Here is a 25040-nt window from a genome sequence, read left to right as displayed (position 1 = left end):
GGTTTATGGCTGGGAGGAAGCTAAGATCACACAACTGATATGGGTTATGAGGAAAAATTTTAATCCAGGTCTTCCTGAATGTAACTCTAGTATCCTAACCACTACACCCTCCCTATCCTAAACTTTTTCCCATCTTAGCTTTGAAGTCATCAAAGATCAGACTGTACATTAATTTCACCTGAAGGGTGTTATCAATGTTCTCTGAAGAATTTCCCTGCAACTTCAACCTCAGCAATCAATGTTGGCATATGAGCTGCTATTATTTTCATGATATCTTATTGAAAATATTTAACTTTAGTCCTATAATATATGACGAACAAATATCCCAAAATGTGATGTTTTTCATAGCTTTTGGATCTACAATAAAATGACTCACCAAGTCTTTTCTTTGTGTCTCTAAGAATTTCCTGTGAGTCATCCTGCCCCCATGTAGCTGAAGTTTCCTTCTTTCCTTCTTCTAGTTTAGTTTATAATAAAGCTGTCAAGCTGGATAAGATTTAGTTTTATCAGCTATATATCTACTCATTGGCCAAAGAACCTGACATTTGGGGTAGCAACAGTCAAAATGAAATTCACTGATAGTCTAAAAGCCGTGTGGTTCATAGTAGCCTCTACCAAGTCTCCCACCATCACTGCAAAAGCCCTTGGCCTGAGGGCTACTTTGTATTTTTCCTTGCTTCTTTGGTTGCCATGCCCAAAAGAAATTCATTGCCAGGTGGCCAGCCCACTTATAATTAGCCAAGGTGGTCTTCAAAAAACAGACTCAGTTTATTACCTAGGCAATATTCAAAACCCATACTACATGGTAGAAATTGCTATATAATTTACGTACTATTATGTTCCAGAAAATGGAAAGAATACTTAATTTTCAACACCAAAACACACATACACACATATACACATACCTGGGGTTCAACCTGGAATTCGTGATTTTTATTTTAATTTTTTTTTTTACATTTTGACTACTTTTTAATAAACTGGTTTCCTCTGTAATCCATTTAAAAACGTTATTCTGAGAAGGGTTCCAGAGGTTTCACCTAACTGCCAAAGGGGTCCATGACACTAAAGATTAAAAAGCCCTGGACTAAAGCATTAGGATTAATCTAATAAGGTGAATTTCAAGGGGAATGGAAAGTCCTGGATACAAAAAAAATCAATTTCACAAGTGCAAGATAGGCGAGGCATAGCTAAAGAGCACTTATTCTATAAGTGATATAGAGCTTTTAGTGTACTAAAAGGTCAGTAAGAGTCAGCAATATAGTGTGGCAGCCAAAAAAAGCTAATGGAATACTGGGCTTCATTATGAGATAAAGCTTTTAGGAATAACAAAGGGATAGACTTATCATATTCTTCCCTCAACAGATATCATCTGGAGTACTGTGTTCAGTTTTGGATACCACAGGTATATATTTAAGATAATATGTGTAAAGTGCTTCAGTGTTGCACATAATAAATGCTTTTTCCCTCTCTCTCACCTCTAGAGGAGAGACAACCAGGATGAAAGGACCTTGAGTCCATGTCATATGAGGATTCTATAAAGGAACTAAGGATATTTAAGATGAAGAGAACACTCAAGGGAGAACATGATAATCATCTTCAAACATCTGAAGGGCTGTCATGCAGAAAAGGAATTACACTTGTTTCATCTGCTCCACAGGGCAGAGCCAGAAATAATGGGTGAAAATCTCAAAGAAGCCAATTTAATTGCTAGGAAAAATTTACTAAAAATCAGATCTACCCAAAAGTGGAATGGGCTACCTAAAGAGGTGTATTGCCCCCTCCCATTCAAGTAGAGACTGAATCAACCACTTGATGGCTACCCTGCCGTGTAGTTTTCTTTTGTGCATGGTTTGGATGAGATGGCCACTGAGGTCCCTTCCAACTCTCAAATTCTGTGATTCTGTTATACTTCCAGTGAATCATAATCCTAATTTCCTTCAAAAATAAATGTATGACAAAACATAAACTATAAAAGTTAGAAAGAAAAAATCAGTATATAACCAAAATGGATGAGAAAGTTGAGGTGGTACTTTTATAGGCAGAAAGAAGGCTAAGATTTTCTTTTTATGTTTCAAAAAGCATTCTACATATGCAAACATGGATAATCTTTTTCTGTACAAATTTAAAATAAAAACTGGTTGTAAAAACACAAATAGTGTAAAATCAATATTCAAAAAACTTTTTTCCATGAAAAGATAACTTTTTTTTTTCTTTTCAAAGAACACCAAGCATTTATCGTAAGTAAGATACTCTAACCAATGTTTAGGAACACTTATGATTCAAAATAATACACTAATAATACTAAATAAGAAGAAAACCTAAGTTACTTTAAAAGCTTGATGAAAAACACTTCAAAGTATGAAAACTATTTTAGGATGAAACAAAGTATATTACTCTGTAAAATATAAATAATATGGAAGAGAATCTTAAGTTATACTGTTTAGGCCAATAAAAAGAATAGTTACCTTTTTATGCAGAGCATGAAATTCACTGTACCTTTTTTCTACAAAATGCTTCCGTCCACTCATTAGCACTTCTATCTTAAAGACCTAGGGAAAAAAATTTAAATATTACTTTCACCAATTCAATACATTCAACTGTGTCATCTTCTAAGTTTGGGATCATGATATATTTCATCTTGTAAATTACAATAGCGGATCCTTCAAAATCCAGAACACTCAGGAGACACTGAAGTAATACCCATGATTAATGAGTACTATGGCTAAATCTTTATTAGCAAGTATTTTTACCCAACACATATAAAAGCAATGAAAGTTTGTATATACTGAAAGATGCATATATATGTATATAAATTTATTATTGTTTCCTTAAAATTAATGTTTTAAATGGGTATAATTGAAATAAAAATAATAAAATGCTGTTTGGTAAACAATCTCCCACATAAGCGAGTTCTAATGTGTATTTCCATGACAAAGTACTATATCTTCTGCAAAATAATAACAGAAATAGCAGTTAATTTGGATTTGGGTTAATTTCTTCCTAACCTGCATATTCATCTATAGTCTCAGCTGGGCTTATTCTCCTGCTTTCAACACAGAAAAAAAAAATTGTAGTTAAGGTTCATTTTCCCTGCATGATACGAATGACAGCTTGTGCTTCTACCTCCAAAAGGTTGAAAGGCCAAATGAAAAGGCTCTCTGGATGCACTAATTAGTAACCACTAACATGACATTTTCTGGTTTCTTAGGTCACTGGGTCAGGACCAAGGACAGGGATAAGAAATATTGTGAAATGTTCATGAAAATACAATTAAAAAAAAAAAAAGCTTACTAAGGCTAAAAGAAAAGGTATTTTACTAATCCAAAGACTTGGACATGACTGTTCTCTTTTGCTGAGTAAGTTTCTGAGGCACAAAGTTAAATTAAGATTATTCAACTACTTCTGACTTTTAGATCAAAAAATAACAATTTCAATTTGTATGAAAATTATAAGATCAAAGGTATTCTTTTTTAATCCATTAAAATAATAGTTTTACCATTATTTCAATTCATCATATAAAATTACACTCCATTTGTTTAAGGAGTACAAGATCAATATTAGGTTTCTTTTTTTTTAAATCTTTGTACTTCTTTTATGTTTTACTCTAGAGTAAGAAAATTAAGTCATCACTAAAAGAAATCTCCATATTAGAAGCAACAAATTGTTTTCAAATTCAGCTGTACTGTGCCTTAAGCTTTTAGAAAAGCATTTGTAAATTTTTTTTTACCAATTTAAACTTTCAAAATTCAATTTAAGCTTCTTCAAAAACAATTTACATATATATAACAAATTCTCTTTCCATATATATGCATATGTCCACTTCAAAACAAAATATTATCATCAATTCACAAAAAAGCATGCCTTTTTCAAAAACTGTTCCAGAAGTCAAATAAGGAAAATGCAGTAAAGAAGAGAAGAATACAAGATTAGTTAGCAGCATATAAGGTTTGATTTGGTTTTTCTTTCCAACTATTGGAACCGAGATTTAAATCAAGACGAACTAGCAGCATTATTAAAAAAAAAAAGTAGGCATGATGTGTTCTGGACTACATGAAATAAACAAATTTTTGGTCTGTGTCCAGTTACTAGTAGATTCTCCACTAGAACAACCACTTTATTTGGTAGGTTTGTTAGGAAACTTCCAAAGGGGGGTGGGGGGGAAGGATTGAAGAATCAGTAAAGCTCCAACCTCTATGTTACTTCCAAAAGTAATTTCTATTTATTAAAGACTAGGGATGAAATACTTTTGCATGGTTTGTCATGTAATGTCTTCACTATTACAAAACAAGCATTCCATCATAAAGTGTCTTGGTTGCTCTTTATAAACATCAACTACACCAGAGGAAAAAACAAACACAGTAACTCTTTTGTTGGGGTTATCTTTTCTTTCCAAGGATCTCTCTCTCTCAGAAAGACTTGGTTTATAAAATTAATTAATTTATGGTTAGTGTCTAGTAATTAGTGGCATCATCACCAAAAACACCACTGTAATTACTGTATATGCTGACTGGATTCAAAAGTTATTATGGAAGTAGAAATGGCAAGGTTAGGAAACTAAATGGTTATTTTTGGAGAGACTGAGCAAAGAGTAGAGCTAATTCCAACACTATGAACTTGGGAGACTAGAAGAATGGCAGTGCTTCACAGAAACAGGAAATTCAATACAAAGAAGACTTTGAGAGGAAAAGATTTTTTTTTTTACATTATCTCCAGAAGATTCAGTTTGAAATGTCCAAAAAGGCAATTGGTTATACGAGACTGGCACTCAGGAGAGACTTAAATTGGATAAATAGCTCTATGAGTAATCCTCAGGACAGAGCTTTGCATAAGGCATTATGTAGATGATGATCTAGAAAAGGAGTGGCCAGAAATGTAGGAGGATACACAAGATGAAGCCATGTCATAAAAACCTAAAGATAACAGTATCTAGGTCCTTAATTAAAAAAAAAAAAGGCAGTGCTCATTAGTGTATGCAGAAGTCAAAGATGAGAATTAAGAAAGGAATAACACAGACAGAACAAAACAACAAATTAAATTTGAAACAAGTAGAAAGCAAATACAAAGTAATTTGAGGAGGTGAAAGAGTGAGGGATGGTGGATGGCATTTGAACTGAATGTTGAAGGAAGCTAGGAATCTTAAAGGGCTTTTATAATGGCACAGAGATGGAAAATGTAAGATTACATAAGAGTGACAGCAAGCCGTTTTGTTGGACCATAAAATATATAAGGGCAAGCCAGACTAGATTCTGAAGAGCTTTAAAAGCCAAACAAAGGAGTCTATATTTGAAACTAGAGGCAACATGGAACCAGTGGAGGTTTCTGAGCCTGGAGTGACGTGGTAAAACCTATATTTATGGATATCATTTTGACATTTATGAGGAAGATGGATTGGAAAGGGTAGAAATTTAAGACAAGTAGAACAATTAGGGGGCTATTTTATTGGTACAAGTAAGAAGTAATGATGACCAGAACTAAAATGGTAACCTTATCAAGTGGAGAGAGAGGCACATCAGAGATATTGCATAACAGAGGTAGAAAGAAATTAAACACACCATGGAATTCGGCAGGAAAAAAGTGAGATTAAGAGGGTTGGTAGATTAAGGGTATTAATCTCAAAAAAAAAACCCAACTACTTTGAAGAATGAATCAGGAAGGCTGGAATACAGGGAAAGAAAGAACAAGAATATATATTTGGAGACTGAGCTAGGAGAAGGAAAAAGGATGATCAAAGAAAAAATCAATTGTGATCATGTCACTCTTGTAGTCAATAAATTTTAGTGGGTCAAACATAAATTTGTTTAGTATTTTAATTTCTTCACACCTGACCCCAACCTTCTAGTCCCCTTACATATTACTCTCATTCTTATAATTGATGGTGGAGCAATAATTATCCTAGGTGCTGTTCATCATACAAAGCAATCAATCTACTGGCTATCCCTCATTGCCAAAATGCTCTCCCTCCTCACCTCAACCTCTTAGAATCCCTGGTTTCCTTTAAAACTCAGCACATTGCCAAGCACTTAACAGATGCATGCCAACTGACTGGTTAAAACAGCATTCTGCTTTTAAGTTATTCAGCTGTCTTATTACACTAACTTTGAGCTCTCAACGATTTGAAATGTGAGAGCATTGACAGGTGTTTCTCCTTTAGTGCTCAATAAAAGTATTATGAGTTATGCTTTCTTATATTCATTAAAAATGCTCACTCAAAAACCTACAACATCTAGGAAATCAATATTTTTGTTATTGATTTGTTATCATATGTCCATGAAAATGATTAGCTGAGTTTACCCAGAATTACATGTCTTAACCACGGTGGATTTGATTCCTTATCTAAGTATACTTGAGAGAAGAGAATCTTCCATACTTTTTGTAGTATTCTATACTACAGGGGGAAAAATAACATACAATGTTTAACTCCAACAAGGGAAACGACATTTACAAGTATGTAGGCAATTGCTTATTTGTTGTAGAAAGTATAGCTTGAACAGTTTCTCTTTTCTGGCCTAAGTTGTATTGAGCACCCAGGAGAAGGCACACCCATCGTGTGTAGAAGAATGGAATTCTCTCCTTAGTAGTGTAAAATGCAATCAGAAGATTTTAAGGCATAACAATTTGTTTTCCTACTTCAAGAATTGAGACTCCAGTGGTGTGTAACGGACTCCTATGTCTCTTTAATGGGATTTTCATCTCTCTATGGGTCCCTTACCCTGAGCTCTCCCAAGGGTTCTATTCTGTCTATATTCTCTCACTCTTTTGAAGACTTCATCAATTCCCATGGGCTCAAGTATAGTCTCTATTCAAATTATTTTCAAATCTATGTAACCCATGGTTCTCCTGAAATCCAGTCACACATTATTAAGCGGTTCCTAGATATCTCTGGAATTTCAAATTCAAGAAATTTAAAAGTGATCTCATTATATACACCTTCAAATTTCCATGTTTCTCCTGAAGGTACTGCCATCTTACCAGAATGAAACCAAGTTTGCAAACTCAAAGTCACTCTTTACTCTTATGTCATCCTTCCTAGTCAATCAAATGTCCAATTTTGTAGATTTTACCTCTCACACTTTTCATTTGCTCTATGGCCAGCCACACGACCACCAGCCTAGTTCAGATTGTCAACACTTCCTGGAGAGATTGCTAAACAGCTTCTTAGAAGATCATTTGTAGTTATTCCTGATTTTAGATATGAGGACTTTATCAGAGACACTGGTTGTAAAGATTTTCTCCCAATTTTCTGCTTCCCTCCTAATCTTTGTTGCATTGGCTTTGTTTATACAAAAAACTTTTCAATTTAATAATCAAAATTATCCATTTTGCATTTTGTAATGCTCTCTATCTCTTGTTGGGTCATGAATTCTTCCCTCTCCCATAAATCTGACAGGTAAACTATTCCTTGCTCTCCCAAATTACTTATTCCTAAATCCTGAATCTATTTTGACTTTATTTTGGTATACAGTATAAGATATTGGTCTATGCCCAGTTTCTGCCCTATCATTTTCCAATTTTCCCAGCAGATTTTGTGAAATAGTGAATTCTTAGCCCAGAAGCTGGATTCTTTGGGTTTATCACAGAGTAGATTGCTATAGACAGTGACTACTGTGTCTTGTGTACCTAACCTACTCCACTGATCCACCACTCTGTTTCTTACCCAGCACCAAGTAGTTTTGATGACCGCTGCTTTACAGTACAGTTTAATATCTGGTATGACTAGGCCACCTTCCTTAGTATTTCTTTTCATTAATGCCCTTGATATTCTGGACCTTTTGTTCTTCCAGAAGAATTTTGTTATTGCTTTATCCAGCTCTGTAAAATAATTTTTGGTAGTGCAATTGGTATGGCACCGAATAAGTAAATTAATTTAGGTAAAATTGTCATTTTTATTATATTAGCTCAGCCTAACCATAAGCAACTGAGGTTTGTCCATTTATTTAAATCTGACTTTATTTGTGTGAAAAGTGTTTTGTAATTATGTTCATACTGACCCTGGGTTTGTCTTGGAAGGTAGATTCCCAAATATTTTAGTGTCTACAGTAACTTTAAATGGAATTTCTCTTTCTATCTCTCGCTGTTGGGCTTTGTTAGTAACGTACAGGAATGCCAATGATATATGCGGGTTTATTTTATACCCTGCCACTTCGCTAAAGTTGTTTATTATTTCCAGTAGTTTTTTACTTGATTCTCTAGGATTCTCTAAGTAAATCATCATATCATCTGCAAAGAGTAATAACCTTGTTTCTTCTTTGCCTATTCTAATTCCTTCAATTTCTTTTTCTTCTCTTAATGCTAAAGGTAACATTTCTAGTACCACATTGAGTGATAGGGGTGTTACTGGACATCCTTGTTTCACCCCTGATCTTACTGGGAATGGATCTAGCTTATCCCCCTTATACGTAATGCTTGCCGATGGTTTTAGATAAATGCTACTTATAATTTTAAGGAAGACTCCATTTGTTCCTATGCTTTCTAGTGTTTTTTCATAGGAATGGGTGTTGTATTTTATCAAAAGCTTTTTCTGCAACTATTGAGATAATCATATGGTTACTGCTAGTTTTGTTGTTGATATGATCAATTATACTGATAGTTTTTCTAATATTGAACCAGCCTTGTATTCCTGGAATAAATCCTACTTGGTCATAGTGTATTATTCCCATGATAAGTTGCTGTAATCTAATATTTTATTTAAAATTTTTGCATCAATATTCATTAGGGAAATTGCTCTCTAATTTTCTTTCTCTGTTTTGACTCTTCCTGGGTATTAGGACCATATTTGTGTCATAAAAAGAATTTGGTAGGACTGCTTCACCTATTTTCCCAAATAGTCAATAAAGTATAGGAATTAATTGTTCTTTAAATGTTTCATAAAATTCACATGTAAAACTACCTGGCCCTGGAGATTTTTTCCTAGGGAGTTCATTGATGGTTTGCTCAATTTCTTTTTCTGAGATGGGGTTCTTTAGAAATTTTACTTCCTCTTCTGTTAACCTGGGCAATTTATATTTTTGTAGATATTCATCCATATCCCTAAGGCTGTCAAATTTATGGGCATACAATTGGACAAAATAATTCCTAATTATTGTTTTGATTTCCTCTTCATTAGAGGTGAATTCACTTTTTTCATTTTTGATATGGTAATCCGATTTTCTTCTTTCTTTTTTTAATCAAATTGACCAAAGGTTTATTAATCTTATTGTTTTTTTTTTAATAAAACCAGCTCTTGGTTTTATTTAATTCAATAGTTTTCTTGGTTTCAATTTTATTAATCTCTCCTTTGGTTTTCAGTATTTCTAATTTGGTATTTAATTGAGGATTTTCAATTTGTTCTTCTTCTAGTTTTTTCAGCTGCATGCCCAATTCATTGATCTCCTTTTTCTCTATTTTATTCATAAGCATTTAGAGATATAAAACTTCCTCTAAGAACTGCTTTTGCTGCATCCCATAAGTTTTGATATGTTGTCTCATTATTGCCATTCACTTGAATGAAGCTATTAATTGTTTCTATGATTTGTTCTTTGGTTTGCTCATCCTTTAGGATCAGATTATTTGGTCCCCAATTAATTTTTAGTTTATCTTTCCATGGTCCTTTATTACAAATAAGTTTAATTGCATCATGATCTTAAAATGATGCATTGACTATTTCTGCCTTACTACACTGAATTGTGAGGTTTTTATGCCCTAGTCCATGGTCAATTTTTGAGTATGTACCATGTACCGCTGAGAAAAAGGTATATTCCTTGCTATCCCCATTCAGTTTTCTCCAAAGGTCTATCATATTTATCTTTCTAAAATTCTATTCACCTCCTTCTTTCTTGTTTATTTTGAGGTTAGATTTATCCAGTTCACAGAGGGGAAGGTTGACGTCCCCAACTAGTGTAGTTTTGCTATCTATTTCTTCGTATAACTCCCTTAACTTCTCCTCTAAGAATATGTATGCTATACCACTTGGTGCATATTTGTTAAGTAATGATATTGCTTCATTGTCAATGTTGCCTTTTAGCAGGATATAGTGTCTTTCCTTAGCTCTTTTAATTAGATCTATCTTTGCTTTTGCCTTGTCTGAGATTAGTATTGTTACCCCTGCTTTTTTTTTACTTTAGCTGAAGCACAATATATTCTACTCCAGCCTTTTACCTTTACCCTCGGTGTATCCTCCTGTTTCAAATGTGTTTCTTGTAAACAGCATATTGCAGGATTATGGTTTTTAATCCATTCTGCTATCTGCCTCCGTTTTATGGGAGAGTTTGTTCCATTCACATTCACAGTTATGATTACTATCTGTCTTTTTCTCCATCCTATTTCTCCCCTGTTTATGCCTTTATTTCTCCCTTCCACTCCTCAAGAGTTTTGCTTTTGACCATCATCTTCCTCAACTGTCCCTCCCTAATGACACCCCTCCCTTTTCTTTCCCCTTTCCTCTTTTGTCCTACTGCCTGTAGGCCAAATTTGATTTCTATAATCATCAGAATGCGTTATTCCCTCCTTGAACCAAATCCAATGAGAGCAAAGCTCAAACGCTGTTTTTCTCCCTCCCTTCTTTCCCTCTATGTTTTTGTGCCTCTTCACAAGGCATAATTTACCCTTTTCTACCTCCTCCTTACCTCTTCTCCCAGAACAATCCCTTTATTATGTTTTTTATCATCACATCAGTCACTTTATACTGACACCCTCAGTGTCATCTATGAATATCCCTTTTAATTGTCATAATAACTGTAACATTCTCAAGATTGACATTTATAACATTCATAAATCAATGTAACCCTATATATGGATGTAAACAATTTTCCCTTATTGAATAACATAGTTTTTTAACACTGTTTAAATTTTTATGTCTCTCTTGAGTTTTGTATTTGAAGATCAAATTTTCTATTGAGCTCTGGCCTCTTCATCAGGAAGGTCTGGAATTCCCTTATTTCATTGAAAATCCATCACCTTGCCTGAAAAATTATGTTCAGTTTTGCTGGGTAGTTGATTCTTAGTTGTCAGCCAAGCTCCTTTGCCTTTCAGAATATCATATTCCAATTCCTCCTTTTTTTTATTGTACAAATTGCAAGATCCTGCATAATCCTGACTGTAGTTCCATGATATTTGAATTGTTTCTTTCTGGCTGCTTGCAGTATTTTCTCCTTGACCTGATAATTATGGAATTTGGCTACAATACACCTTGGAGTTTTCAATTTGGGATCTCTTTCAGAGGGTGATCGGTGGATTCTTTCGATGCTTATTTTATCCTCTGGTTCTAGAACCTCAGGACAGTTTTCCTTGAGGATTTCTTGGAAGATACTGTCCAGGGTCTTTTTTTCATCATGGCTTTCAGGTAGACCAATAATTCTTAGGTTGTCTCTCCTGGATCTATTTTCCAGGTCAGTTGTTTTTCCAATCAGGTATTTCACATTTTCTTCTATTTTTCATTTTTTAGATTTTGTTCGACTGATTCTTGATGTCTCATAGAGTCATTAGATTCTACTTGCCCAATTCTAATTTTTAATGTATTATTTTCTTCATTTAGCTTCTCTATCTCCTTTTCCGTTTGGCTGATTTTACTATTCAATAAGATACTTTCTCCATTTATATTCTGAATCTCCTTAAACCATTTTGCCAATTTTACTTTTTAATGATTTGTTTTCATCAGTGAATATTCTTTCCATTTTTTCTTTTACCTCTCTACTCTCTAATTTGTTTTTTAAAATCCTCCTTGAGTTCTTCCAGGAATGCTTTTCGGGCTGGAGACCAGTTCACATTCCCTTTTGAGGTTTCAGATGTGGGTACAGTGTCCATGCTGTCCTCTTCTAAATTAGTATTTTGATCTTCCCTATCTCCATAATAGGAATCAATAGTCTTTGGCTTCTTAGTATGCTTTTTCATGGTGTTTTTCCCCTGCTGGCTTCTAAAGTGGATCTCTGCTTCTGGGGCTCAGGGGGATCTTTCCCAAGCTTCTGGTGTTGGGAACTGTGGGCCTGCTCACTGGCTTTGTGTGCTATAGCCTCTGGTTTCGTGAGGTGTGAGGGAGGGGTGGCCTGCCTGCTGGAAGTCTCCTCTTCCCTGGGACTGCTCTACAGCTCGGGTGGTCTCAGCCATTGTCTGTGCTGGTGTCTGCCGCTTCCCCTGGCTGTGCGAAGGCACATCTGGGGTCCTGGTGTTGACATTTGCTAGCTCCACCCCGCTAGGGCTCAGTAACTCTCACTGTTCTGCTGAGGTGGGGCTGGCTGGGACACCTCTCTTCCTGCATTAGTCTCCTTCTGCCACCACAAGAAGGGCCCTCTCCCCAATTTCTTTCGCTAAAAGGCTACTGAAGCCCCACTTCTGGCTCCTCTATTTCAGATTTCTCCCAAGGCAGTATTCTCTGGGTTAGGAAGGGAGAAAGAGCCAATTTACCTTGTCATCATGGCTCCTGGAAGTTCAAGAAGGAGAGTTTCAAACCATTAGACTGTGAGATGGAGGCCTCTGGGGTAGCTGCTCCCACAGCTGTAGTCTCTGTGCTGGTGTCTCCCGTAGCTTTGACAGACTCCCATCCTGGGCTGAGAGGCCTGGGGCTCGATGGCTGCCATAGCTGGTACTTTCACCATGGGCCTGCTCCTGTTCCCGCATTTCACTCACCCAGTGCTCTCCCAGACTGGCAGACTAGCTAGATTCCTCTGCTGTTCCTAGTTGGTGTGGTCTGGTGCCATTCCGCATACCCGGCGCTCCTGCCCCTCTCCGTCTACTAGTGGCTTCTGTCTCAAACCTGATCAGATTCACTTTTTTAGACGTATCTGACAGAATTTGTGAGTGAGCTCCAGTAGTTCCCTCCTTTCACAGTGCCATCTTGGCTCCGCCCCCTATAGCAGTTCTTTTTGTGGTGGCTAAGAATTGGAAACTGAGGGGATGCCCATCAATTGGAGAATGGCTCAGCAAGTTGTGGTATATGATTGTAATGGGATATCATTGTGCCATAAGAAGTGACAATCAGGATGATTTCAGAAAAACCTACAAAAACTTACATGAATGACATAGAATAAAATGAGCAGAACCAGGAAAACATTGTACACAGTGATATCAATATTGCGAATCACTTAGCTATTCTCAGTAATACAATGATCCCAGACAATTTCAAAGGATTTATGATGAAAACTTCTGTCTGTCTTCAGAGAAAGAACTGATGGAACTTAATGCAGACCAAAGCATATTATTTTTCACTCTTTCTTTTTCTGTTTTCTTTTTTCCCACAAAATGAAAATTATGGAAATATTTTACATGATTATACATGTAACCTATATGAGAGTGCTTACTGTCTCAGGAAGGAGAAAGGGCGCGGAGGGAGGGATGAATAGAATTTGGAATTCAAAACTTAACAACAAACATTAAAAAATATTTTTAAACATAACTGAGGAAAAATAAAATCTTTCTTAAAAAGAAATGCCATTAAAATTTATTGTGTAGGGAGGGACAGGGTCAGATGTGCACTTAAGGAAAATCACTTTAGTAGCAGAGTGTGGTATGGATTGGAATGGGCAGAAACTAGAGGAAAGGGAGAACAATTGAGAGGCTGTTGTACTAATTTAGGTTAAAGATGATGAAGGACTGAGCTAAGATAGTAACTGTGTCGATAGAGTGAAGTCTGTTGAGATATGTTGGAGGCAGATAAGGCATGATTTGGCAACTAAGTCATAGATTTAGAGATAGAGAAGATTTTTCTAAGTCCATCTCATACAACTCCTTCCTCATTTTAAAGTTAAGGAAATTGAGGTTCAGAGCCATCTGAATCAGCTCCTTTGACTCTAAATTCAACACTTCTACTGTACTATGCAGCCTCCCAAAAGAGAAGGGGGAAGCATAAAAGCAGGAGGTAGCACTAGGAATCTTTAAACCTTCATGCTAAGATGCATGAGGTATCTGGAACCAGGTATAGGAGAAAGGCAAAGAGTTGTAAGTTCCCTATTTCTGACCACTGAGTGGGTTGGGCAGGGTTTCAGCCAAACAGCACAGCTGCACTGCCCAGTTCAACCTCTAAACTAGCCCTGGAGAGAATTTCACATGTGGAGGAATGGGAAACCTGGGGCTGACATATGGCAGGCCAGCACCAGAAGACCCTCAGTGAAGCAACACCCCAGTATCTTTCCTTTGGGGAACCTCTATGGGTCCCTACGTTCAAAGGAAGTGTTATGGACTCTGACTCTGACCACCACAGAACTGACTGATGGGGGCTACCCAAAAGTACCGAGGAGCACAAATGACATAAGTTATCTACCCTCCCTAAAAATGCTGACTTTTTCCCTTGTAGCTCAGGCCCTCACCAAAAAGAGGAGGGGAAATAGCAAGTGTTAGGAGTCACAGGCAAAGCCATACTATGAAAGTGGAGGTGAGGGAGGATAAGCAACAAATACCCTGCCATCCTACTTAGGCGATCATATACATACACAAACACACACACACACACACACACATACATGCACCCCTTTAGCCAACCCCACCAGTTGAAGCAAGGTCACTGGTTTCCTTTTGGTAACTTTGATCTGAACTCTATTTTCAATGAAAAATGTGGATGTATTCATGGGGGAGTTGTACTAAAAAGTATCTAATAATGTTGGCCATTGTTTCACACCTCTGCTTAGAAGGGAGCACAGTCTGAGTTCGAAAAATTCTGGCCTGTAAGACAAAATACAAATTCCTAAACCTGGCACTCAAGGTCTTTCACAAGGTAGGTCGAATCTACCCTTCCAGCCTTATTTTGTATTGACATCCTTCACAAACTCTGCATTCCAACTAAACTAATCTACTTGCTATTCTTGAGTCCCCCATGTTTGAAATGGACTCCCTCTTTACCTCTTTATCTCTCAAAACCCTTGCTTCCCCCTTCAAGATTCAGCTTAGGTAATTTAGGAAAAAATCTTCAAGTGCTCTCTTCCTCTTTAATTTTCCTTGTAATCCTATTATCTGTGTAAATAAAACTGTTGTATATAACAGAACAGCTAGGGACTTCTTTTCCCTAGCACATTCTGTTGTTGTTCAATAGTGTTTCCACCATATCTGACTCTTTGGGACTCCATTTGGGATTTTCCTGGCAAAGATGTTGGGGTGGTTTGCCATCTCCTTTTCCAGCTCATTTTACAGATGACGGAAAGGGAAGCAAACTGGGTTAAGTGACTTGCCCAGGGTCACACAGATAGTAATTATCCAAAGCCAGATTTGAACTAAGGGAGATGAGCCCTTCTGACTCCAGGCTCAGCACTCTTTTGACTCTAACACATAATAAACACTTAACATTTCTTGAATTTAACTGTGTATACAAAATATTTGCCCATTGCTCATATTTAGCCTAAGAAGCATTGAAATTTCAAATATATTTTACTTTCTCAAAATGTGTTTGAAAATAGATTTTTAAAGTATTACTACGTATTAATCAAAAGTCCTGCCCCAATGCCTTACTACGGCACTAAAGTAAGCCTGGGTTCTCAAAGGCTGTCCTAGCAGAACATAAACTCTAACAAGTACTATCAAGCAGGACAGGCTTCACGTATGAGCCTAGTGACTAACTTTGTCATCTAAGGCCCCACTTAACTCAGAGATTCATCAACAAAGCGACTGTAAGATGATGAAATTTTAGGAAACAGCAGTTCCTCAAGAATACCTAAATCAGAAAGAAAATCACAAAGACTACTTAGGCAAAACAGTAAAATCAAAGACTAATAACAACAGATTTTTTTTTTGCTTTTAATTTTAAAACAATTTACTTAATATGCTATTTTAAACATGTCCAAACGTATCCAGGCCAATCCTGTTTGAATACTGAATTTATCTAGTAAAGTTTATAAACCAGTTACCACTTGTGGTAAATATGACAGTGTAAAAAAGAATAAAATACATACATCTATATATGTCAATCTCATATCTCCAAATGCCTTTCAGACAACTCAAACTGGATGCCTAGTAGAAATTTTAAACTCAATGTGTCCAAAACAAAACTACTTATCTTATCTTTCCCCCAAACCTTCCCCTTCCCCCACCCCTTCCTTATTACTATAATGGGCAACACATCATTCTCCCAGTGACCCAGTCCCTTCAGGCTCACAACCCAAGAGTCAGCCTTGACTCATTATCTTTCACACTCATGTTCAATCTGTTGCCTGTTGGTTTCACCTTTGCAACATCTTTCCAGTAACACCCCCTTCTTTGCTCTGATACTGCCCACTCTAGTGCAGGCCCTCATCACCCCACACTAATGGCCTTCTCATGGGTCTGCCTGACTCAAGTTTCTCTCTACTCCCCACAGAAGTGGCCAAGGTTCAATTCTATCAACCCCACCTCCCCCACTCAATAAACTCCAGTGGCTTCCTATTGCCTCCAGGATCAAATGCAAAATGTTCTGTTTGACATTCAAATTTCTTCATAACCTAGTCCCCTCCCACTTTTCAAGTCTTCTTATACTTTACTCCAGGACACATACTCTTCAATCTAGTGACACTGGCCTCTTGGCTGCTCCACAACAGTATCTATCTCGTGGCTCTGGATATTTGCTCTGGCTCCCCTTCCTACTGACCTCCCTGGTTTTTTATGTCCCAATGAAAATTCCATCTTTTACTGGAGGCCTTCCCTAACCCATCCTAAAACCTTCCCTCTGTTGTTTCCTATTTATCCTGTATGTAGCTTGCTGGTCTGTATTTGTTTGCATGTTGTTTCCCCTATTAGACAGTAACCTCCTTAAGGACAGAGAACATCTTTTGCCTCTTGTTGTGTCCTTAGCTCTTAGCACATTACCAGTGGCACTTAATTTTTATTGAGTGATTGACTGAATGATTGAAGTCTAAATGGAAAATACTCCCATAAGAATCACTGCTACTTTTTACACAGAATCAGCACTTTCAAACCCTTGATTTAAATGGTGACACTAAAGGGGGTAGGGGTTGGGGGGGAGGGTATTCTGAGAGATTTCTATATTGATTTCTTTTGCCCCAAACAAAGAAACTTCTCCAGTTGTATGATATATCATAAACATTTAATTTGTACTTGGGTTTTAGCGGAAGAATAATGAATTCAAGATCATGTGTTGATTTGCGAAAGTATAGACCATCTAGACAGACTTTTGTTGTTGTTGTTTTCTTTCTCAGTAACATTTCCATTGTAATAAGACATTTGGTTTGTACAGAGGAAAAACAAAAATGTAGATACTATTGGTAAGAGCTTACGCTAAAATACAGCCTAAAACTTTTATATTTTCTAAAGTGTATAAACCACATTATACATGATATTTTGGCCATAATAAGATTACCACTGGAAAGAACAGCAATCATATTGTAGTAAGAACACTGGCTTTTGAAGTCAATTCGGCTGATTCCAATCCTGGTTCTTATACATACTGTGTGAGTTTGGACAAGTCTTTTAACTTCTCCTAGCTTCATTTGCCTATCTGTAAAGGGTCACAGCAACATCCCAATGCAACCTAAGATTGGATAAGCTTTGGCTGCCATCTGATATTCTTGGAACACATTGCTTTTCAGTCCACTAAATTGGTCAAGAACTCCTGTTTTATGGTATAGAACTTATTTATTATAGAAGGTAGTCTTTTTTTTTGGAATTTGGAATTCATTTTACCTTCTATCTTGATGAATATCAATACTGATTTACTTTCTTGGGAGGTGCTTAAACCAAGCCTTTGTCTCTTGGCCTTTTAGTTTTCAAGCCTTTATCTTCCTTCCAGGTAGACCATCCAGGGTTTCATTATTTGGCCTTATCCCCTTCCACATTTTATGGACTGCATGTTTTCTCCTCCATAGGCCCTCATGGCTGGATGATCTTAGTGTCCTCAACACTTTGAAGGGCCTAGCTGAGTCTCTTCCCTGTGTAAAGACCAAGGGTGAAATTTCTAGGTCCCTTCTCGCACTGCCTCAAAGTTTGGTCATGTGGCTGTCATTGTTTTCCACCACCTATAGTGTATGGAGTGTTCAGACTAAGTCACTGTCATTTGAAGAGCAAGATGAAGCCACCACAGTTAGTGTTTAAAATTCAAGCCAGGCAAAATGATTTACTGCTTCATTCCTCTCTGGGCTCAATTCCTGACTCTCAAGAATTCTTTCTCCACCATTCCCCAGAAAGATCCTAGCCCTGGAAGATGACTCCTCCACCTCTGCCGAGCAGCCTTCTCATTCTGGAAGATACTTCCACCTGAGCTGTCCCTTCTTCTTCTTCTTCTTTTTTTTTTTTTTAGGTTTCAGTTCTTTTTTTTCTTTCTTTGCTTATTTATTTAATATTTTTAGTTTTCAGCACTGATTTTCACAAGAGTTTGAATTACAAATTTTCTCCCCATTTCTACCCTCCTCCCAACTCCAAGATGGTATATATTCTGATTGCCCTGTTCCCCAATCAGGCCTCCCTTCTGTTACCCCACCCCCCCCCATCCCCTTTTCCCTTCCTTTCTTGTAGGGCAACATAGATTTCTATGCCCCATTGCCTGTATATCTTATTTCTTAGTTGCATGAAAAAACTTTTTTTTGAACATCTGCTTTTAAAACTTTGAGTTCCAAATTCTCTCCCCTCTTCCCTCCCCACCCACCCTCCCTAAGAAGGCAAGCAATTCAACATGGGCCACATGCATATCATTATGCAAAACCGTTCCACAACACTCATGTTGTGAAAGACTAACTGTATTTTGCTCCTTCCTATCCTATCCCCCTTTATTCAATTTTCTCCCTTGTCCCTGTCCCTTTTCAAAAGTGTTTGCTTTTGATTACCTCCTCCCCCTATCTGCCTTCCCTTCTGTCGTCCCCCCTTTCTTATCTCCTTCCTCCTTCTTTCCTGTGGGGTAAGATACCCAATTGAGTGTGTATGTCATTCTCTCCTCAGGTCAAATCCAATGAGAGCAAGATTCACTCATTCCCCCTCACCTGCCTCCTCTTCACTCCCAACAGAACTGCTTTTTCTTGCCACTTTTATGCAAGATAATTTACCCCATTCTATCTCTCCCTTTCTTCCTCTCTCAATATATTCCTCTCTCATCCCTTAATTTGATTTTATTTTTTATATCATCTCTTCATATTCAACTCACCCTGCGCCCCCTGTCTATACATATATGCATATTCCCTTCAGCTACCCTAATACTGAGGTCTCATGAATTATACACATCATCCTTCCATGCAGGAATGTAAACAAAACAATTAGTAACAAAACAAAACTTTAGTAAGTCCCTTATGATTTCTCTTTCTTGTTTACCTTTTCATGCTTCTCTTGATTCTCGTGTTTGAAAGTCAAATTTTCTATTCAGCTCTGATCTTTTCACTGAGAAAGCTTGAAAGTCCTCTATTTTGTTGAAAGTCCATATTTTGCCTTGGACCATGATACTCAAGTTTTGCTGGGTGATTCTTGGTTTTAATCATAGCTCCACTGACCTCTGAATATCATATTCCAAGCCCTTCAATCCCTCAATGTAGAAGCTGCTGGATCTTGTCTAATCCTGATTGTGTTTCCACAATACTCAAATTGTTTCTTTTTGGCTGCTTGCAGTATTTTCTCCTTGATCTGGGAACTCTGGAGTTTGGCGACGATATTCCTAGGAGTTTTCTTTTTGGGATCTTTGTCAGGAGGCAATCTATGGATTCTTTCAATTTCTATTTTACCCTCTGGCTCTAGAATATCAGGGCAGTTCTCCTTGATAATTCCTTGAAAGATGATATCTAGGCTCTTTTTTTGATCATGGCTTTCAGGTAGTCCAATTATTTTTAAATGATCTCTCCTGGACCTATTTTCCAGGTCAGTCGTTTTTCCAATGAGATATTTCACACTGTCTTCCATTTTTTTCATTCCTTTGGTTCTGTTTTATAATATCTTGATTTCTCATAAAGTCACTAGCTTCCACTTGCTCCAATCTAATTTTTAAGGTAGTATTTTCTTCAGTGGTCTTTTGGACCTCCTTTTCCATTTGGCTAATTCTGCCTTTCAAGGCATTCTTCTCCTCACTGGCTTTTTGGAGCTCTTTTGTCATTTGAGTCAGTCTATTTTTTAAGGTGTTATTTTCTTCAGTATTTTTTTTTGGGTCTCCTTTAGCAAGTCATTGACTTGTTTTTCATGGTTTTCTTGCATCACTCTCATTTCTCTTCCCAATTTTTCCTCTTCTTCTGTAACTTGCTTTTTCAAATCCTTTTTGAGCTCTTCCATGGCCTGAGACCAGTTCATGTTTTTCTTGGAGGCTTTCGATGTAGGCTCTTTGACTTTGTTGACTTCTTCTGGCTGTATGTTTTGGTCTTCTTTGTCACCAAAGAAAGATTCCAAAGCCTGAGTCTGAATCTGAGTCCGTTTATGCTGCCTGGTCATGTTCCCAGCCAACTACTTGACCCTTGAGTTTTTCATGGAGGTATAACTGCTGTAGAGTAGAGAGTACTTTGTCCCAGGCTTGAGGGGCTGCGCTGTTGTTTTCAGAGCTATTTCTGCACAGCAAGCTCTGCCACACCAGTGTTCCTCTTCCCCCAAGAACCGCCAACAAGGACCACTACTCAGATCTAAGCAGGCTCTATACTCCTGCTCTGATTTGCCACTTAATTCCTCCCACCAGGTAGGCCTGGGGCCAGAAGCAAATGCAGCTGTAGTTCCTCAGAGCTGCACCATCTCTGCTGCCCCCGGGGCAGTGGCCGAACCACGAACTCTTTTCACTCTGTCCCCCCAGTTTTTTCCCCACTAACCTTCTCTATTGTCTTTGGTGTTTCTGGGTTCAGAAGTCTGGTAACTGCCACAGTTCACTGATTCAGGGCACTAGGGCCTGTTCTACCCTGCTCCCAGTCTGGTTGGTGTGGGCACAGCCCATGCTGGGCTCTGCTCTGCTCCACTCCCAGCTCTGTGTGACAGACCTTACTCAGTGACCTTCCAGGCTCTCCTGGCCTGGAGCCCTGTTTCCCTCTATTTCATGGATTCTGCAGTTCTAGAATTTGTTCAGAGCCATTTTTATAGGTGTTTGGAGGGTACTGGGGGTGAGCTTTAGGCAGGTCTCTACTTTCCAGCCGCCATCTTGGCTCTGCTCCCTGAGCTCTCCCTTCTGACTTGTTAGTTCCTCCAGGAACATCTATTTTAAGGAAGCACTTAATCCAGTCTTGTTAACGCCTTCATTTCTTTCCAGACTCTGCAGCTGACTCTGGATTTCCTTCTTCACCATGTCCCCGTAGAGGTATTTTCTCTCCTCACCCTTCCTCCAATTTTTTCAGCTTTCTTTTATGCATTGTCTTCCCTATTAGAAAGCAAACTCCTTGAGGGCAGGGACTGTCTTTCTTCTGCCTTGTATTTGTAATGCAGGCCTATAATGATTGCTCAATAAATGCTTGTTCTTTTGACTGTTCCCCATTTACAACAATCTGTCTCCTACCCTGATGCCACATACAGGCTATCCTGCATATCTGGAATTCTCTTCCTTGACACCTCAATCTTATAGAATCTCTAGCTTCCTTAAGAGTAAGGTTTAGATTAAACTTTCTATAAGCATTTCCTGATCCTTCTGATGGTTAGTTTCCCCTTCCAAACTACTTTGCACTATATATGATTGACTTATATTGATCTCTCTACATGCTGTTTCCCTGCATGTAAGTGTATTGCTTGTCTCTGTATCCCAGTGCCACTCAATAAATGTATGAAGTATTGATTGAAAACTTAAGTGATATGGATAGAAGAAGAGCTTATTACTGAACAAAATAAGATAAAATGAAAAAATGTTGAATACATAATTTTAATAAGGCTTTACAAGAACACTAGAAGGGAAAAATTAAACGAAAAAAATACTTATAGCAAGTTTCTCTGATAAAGGTATGATATCCAAACAAAACTTGGCTGAGGGGGTGGGGAGAGAAGAATGACAATTGCTGAATGTCTTACAGAAAAACAGACACACTAAATGGCACTGCTAGTGGAACTACAAACTACCTCAGCCATTGTGGAAAGCTATTTGGATCTATGTCTCAAAAGTCATTAAACTATACATGCCCCTTGACCCAGAGATGCTGCTCTTTGGCCTAAGCCCCAGGGAGAACAAATAAAGACTGAACAGATCCATATGTACAAAAATATGTATAACAGATTTCTGTTGTAGCAAAAAACTTGAAACTAAGGGAGTTCTCAATAATTGGGGATTGGCCAAACAAATCACAGTACATGAATGTAACAGAACATTATTTCATAGTAAGAAATACCTTTATAGCAGCGGTTTCAGCAAAAGAATGGTATCAGCAAAACCTAGGGAGACTGTATGAACAGATGCAGTTAAATGAACAGAACCAGTAGAATAACTAAGAAAATGACAACACTGTAGAGAAAAACGATTCTGAAAGTCTTAAGAATTCTGATCAATGTTGTTGTTTTCGCGTTTGTCCTTCATTTTCGAGTGGACGACAGCATCAGGGAAATAATGACACGACCTGCAGTTGATTTTGATTTGAGTGAGGGAAGGCTGTGCAAGGTCACCAGCCTCACTTTCTCCTCCAGAGCCATCTGGGTCCAGTGACCTGATATTCATCAGGATGACTGGAGATGGCCCAGGATGCATTGAGAGACGCTGCCCAACTACCAGATACTGCAGATAGCCCTGATTAATTGTACTACAAAGTTCTGCCTGAAAACAATGAGCCAAAAAACTAGTCTATAGCAGCAAGTCTTCTTTGCTCCTCTTGGTCCATCAGACTCAGTAGAAGGCAGAGCAGACTTGGTACTGTGGATGAATTCCCTTTCACTGACTTAAAAATCTATTAACCTATAAAGGTGTCATTTACAAGATATATAAGTTACTAATTCAAACTGATAAAAATAGGAACCATTCCCCAACTGATAAATGGTCAAACAAACCATATACAATATGAGAACACTGATCAAAGAGGAGTGGTGAACTCAAGGTACAAAATAAGACAGATTTGGGAATATAGCTAATACGAGAATTTGTTTTCCTTGACTATGCATATTTATTACAAGGATTTTTTTTTCTTTTTGGGGAAGAAAAGGAGAATTATTGATAGCAAAAGAAGAAGAAAAGAAGGTTATAGAAGTATTTTTTAAATGCATTGAAGACAACAGAAGGAGGACCAGAAGGAAACAAAGATAAGCAGGACAGTTTTCAAAGTTACATAATAAATTTCTTATATGCTTAAGAAAAGCAAGTTGTACATAATAGAGATTTGTGGTTTTATGAAAAATAGTCTTTTTCTGTTCTGTTTTGTATATGGAAATGCTCATTTTATTTGGTACTTGTTAAATTCAGAACAAAAATTTTAAAAGAAAAGAAAAAGAAAGCAAGTATGGAGGGAGCAGGTACTAGGTGACTGGGAATTGGTGGAACCCTTGACTGTAATGGGAAAGTTGCAAAGAAGAGATGGTGAGGGGAGGGAGAAAATAAGTTCAATTTTGGATCTGTTGAGTCTGAGATGCCTATGGGACACCCAGTCCTAAATGTCTAATAGGCAGTTAGTAATTAGTATGTGCTGACAGGATACAGTGGCCATATGCACTACTCAAAGGACCACTAAAATATTCAGTGACCTCCTGCTGACTATAAGATAATATAGCCGCCTTAAACTGAAATTTAAGCTCCTCCATATTATAGTTTGTGATCTAACCCAACTGGATTGCTATCTCCCCCCTCATTTGATTCCTTAGGTATGGAACATTCTCTTATCCCTTTGCCCATTGAATTCTTATCCATCACTTAAAGTCCAACTCAAATGCGATCTTTTCTATAAAAGTTTTCTTCATTCCTAACAGAATGAATCCACAAGCATTTTTTAAGTGCTTTTAAGTTGCCTTTGGGACTATGCTAGCTGGGGATATTAAGACTAACAATGATACAGTTCCTGCCATCAAGAAGTTTACTTTCTATCACTAAGAACCTTTCTCTTACTGCTGCACATAATAATTTTGTAAGTTTCTAATGCACTTATATATTACATAATTAAAATTGTTCATTTTATCTCTTACTGCAATCTCAATGAGATTACTGTTTCATAGCACCTAGTATAGTACCCTGTACACAGACATTTCACAAATGTTCGCTTAATGAATGCTTCTGATATAAATTCTGAACAACATATTTCATTTATTACCCCAGCCTTAGAAACTATTTGGAAACAGTTTAAAACAACTTCAAAACCATCTAAGGAGAATTCCTAATAATTAGAGCTATTCATGATTGGATTAGGCACATGATGTGGTACCTTACCCCTTACTAGAGATCTACAGGCAATGACTGGATGATGATTTGTTCAGGGTACTGGAGTGGGGACTCTTTTTCAATTATGGGTTGAACTAAATGGTCACTGGAGTCCCTTTTAACTCTAAAATTTCATAATGATGAGGCTTTTAAAATAGTGGATCCATTCAGTAAAGTTGTAGTCTGACAAGCTTGGTTAATAGAACAAATGTTTGAGATTCTTGCCTGTAGCCCTACAATAAATTATTATAACTTAGTCTATAATACTTCTGGGCTTTTTTAAACCTAGTATAGTGTTCTAGTACTGCTTTTACACTATTGTTGGGGTAGATCAATTTTGCTTCATTTGCATGGCCTTTTTTTTTTTTTTTGCCTTGTGGTCAAGGCCTACTACTATAGGGCACTCCTAGAGAGAAATTTCCCTCTGCAGACTGGTGAGGAAACTAGCAACTGTTCTGCAATTTATAGTCTCAGAAAGCTTCACAGGACACTGAGTGCTTAAATTATTTGCCCAGGATTACACGTATCAGTGGCAAAATTTCAACCCATGTCTTTCTGTTTCTGAAGCTGGCTATACTACATTGCTCCTAATTGGTATTTATGACATATATTGTCTTGTATTATAAATATTGGTAAGTATATGTTTTATTTTCCCTTTTGGGCTTTAAGTGACATGTGAGACGGAACTGTGTTTTATGTAACTTTGTGTCCCACACAGTAATGAACATGATAATGATTTACACAGAGTAAGCATACAGTAAACATATGAAATGAATGCAGAATGAGGTCTGACACTTGTGGTTGAAAGGATTATGTAAATATATTTACCTGTACACAAAGTCATGTATTTGCGCTCTCCTTACAGAAATTTTTTGGTATACTTTTAGTGGCATTACAACTT

The 25040-nt window shown here is 37.3% G+C and overlaps 1 protein-coding gene across 1 annotated transcript in view; it reads right to left on the bottom strand.

Annotated features, from left to right (window-relative positions):
* SNX24 (sorting nexin 24) overlaps positions 1 to 25040 on the bottom strand; it is a 223704-nt gene that overhangs the window by 83552 nt on the left and 115112 nt on the right. Inside the window, exon 2 of the mRNA XM_036742257.1 lies at positions 2466 to 2549. Coding sequence (XP_036598152.1) covers positions 2466 to 2549 — 84 coding nt within the window. The remainder of the gene's footprint in view (positions 1 to 2465; positions 2550 to 25040) is intronic.

The sequence above is a fragment of the Trichosurus vulpecula genome, chromosome 1, assembly GCF_011100635.1.
Source record: "Trichosurus vulpecula isolate mTriVul1 chromosome 1, mTriVul1.pri, whole genome shotgun sequence".
NCBI classification, from domain to species: domain Eukaryota; kingdom Metazoa; phylum Chordata; class Mammalia; order Diprotodontia; family Phalangeridae; genus Trichosurus; species Trichosurus vulpecula.
This window is presented reverse-complemented; position numbering and strand designations above follow the sequence as displayed.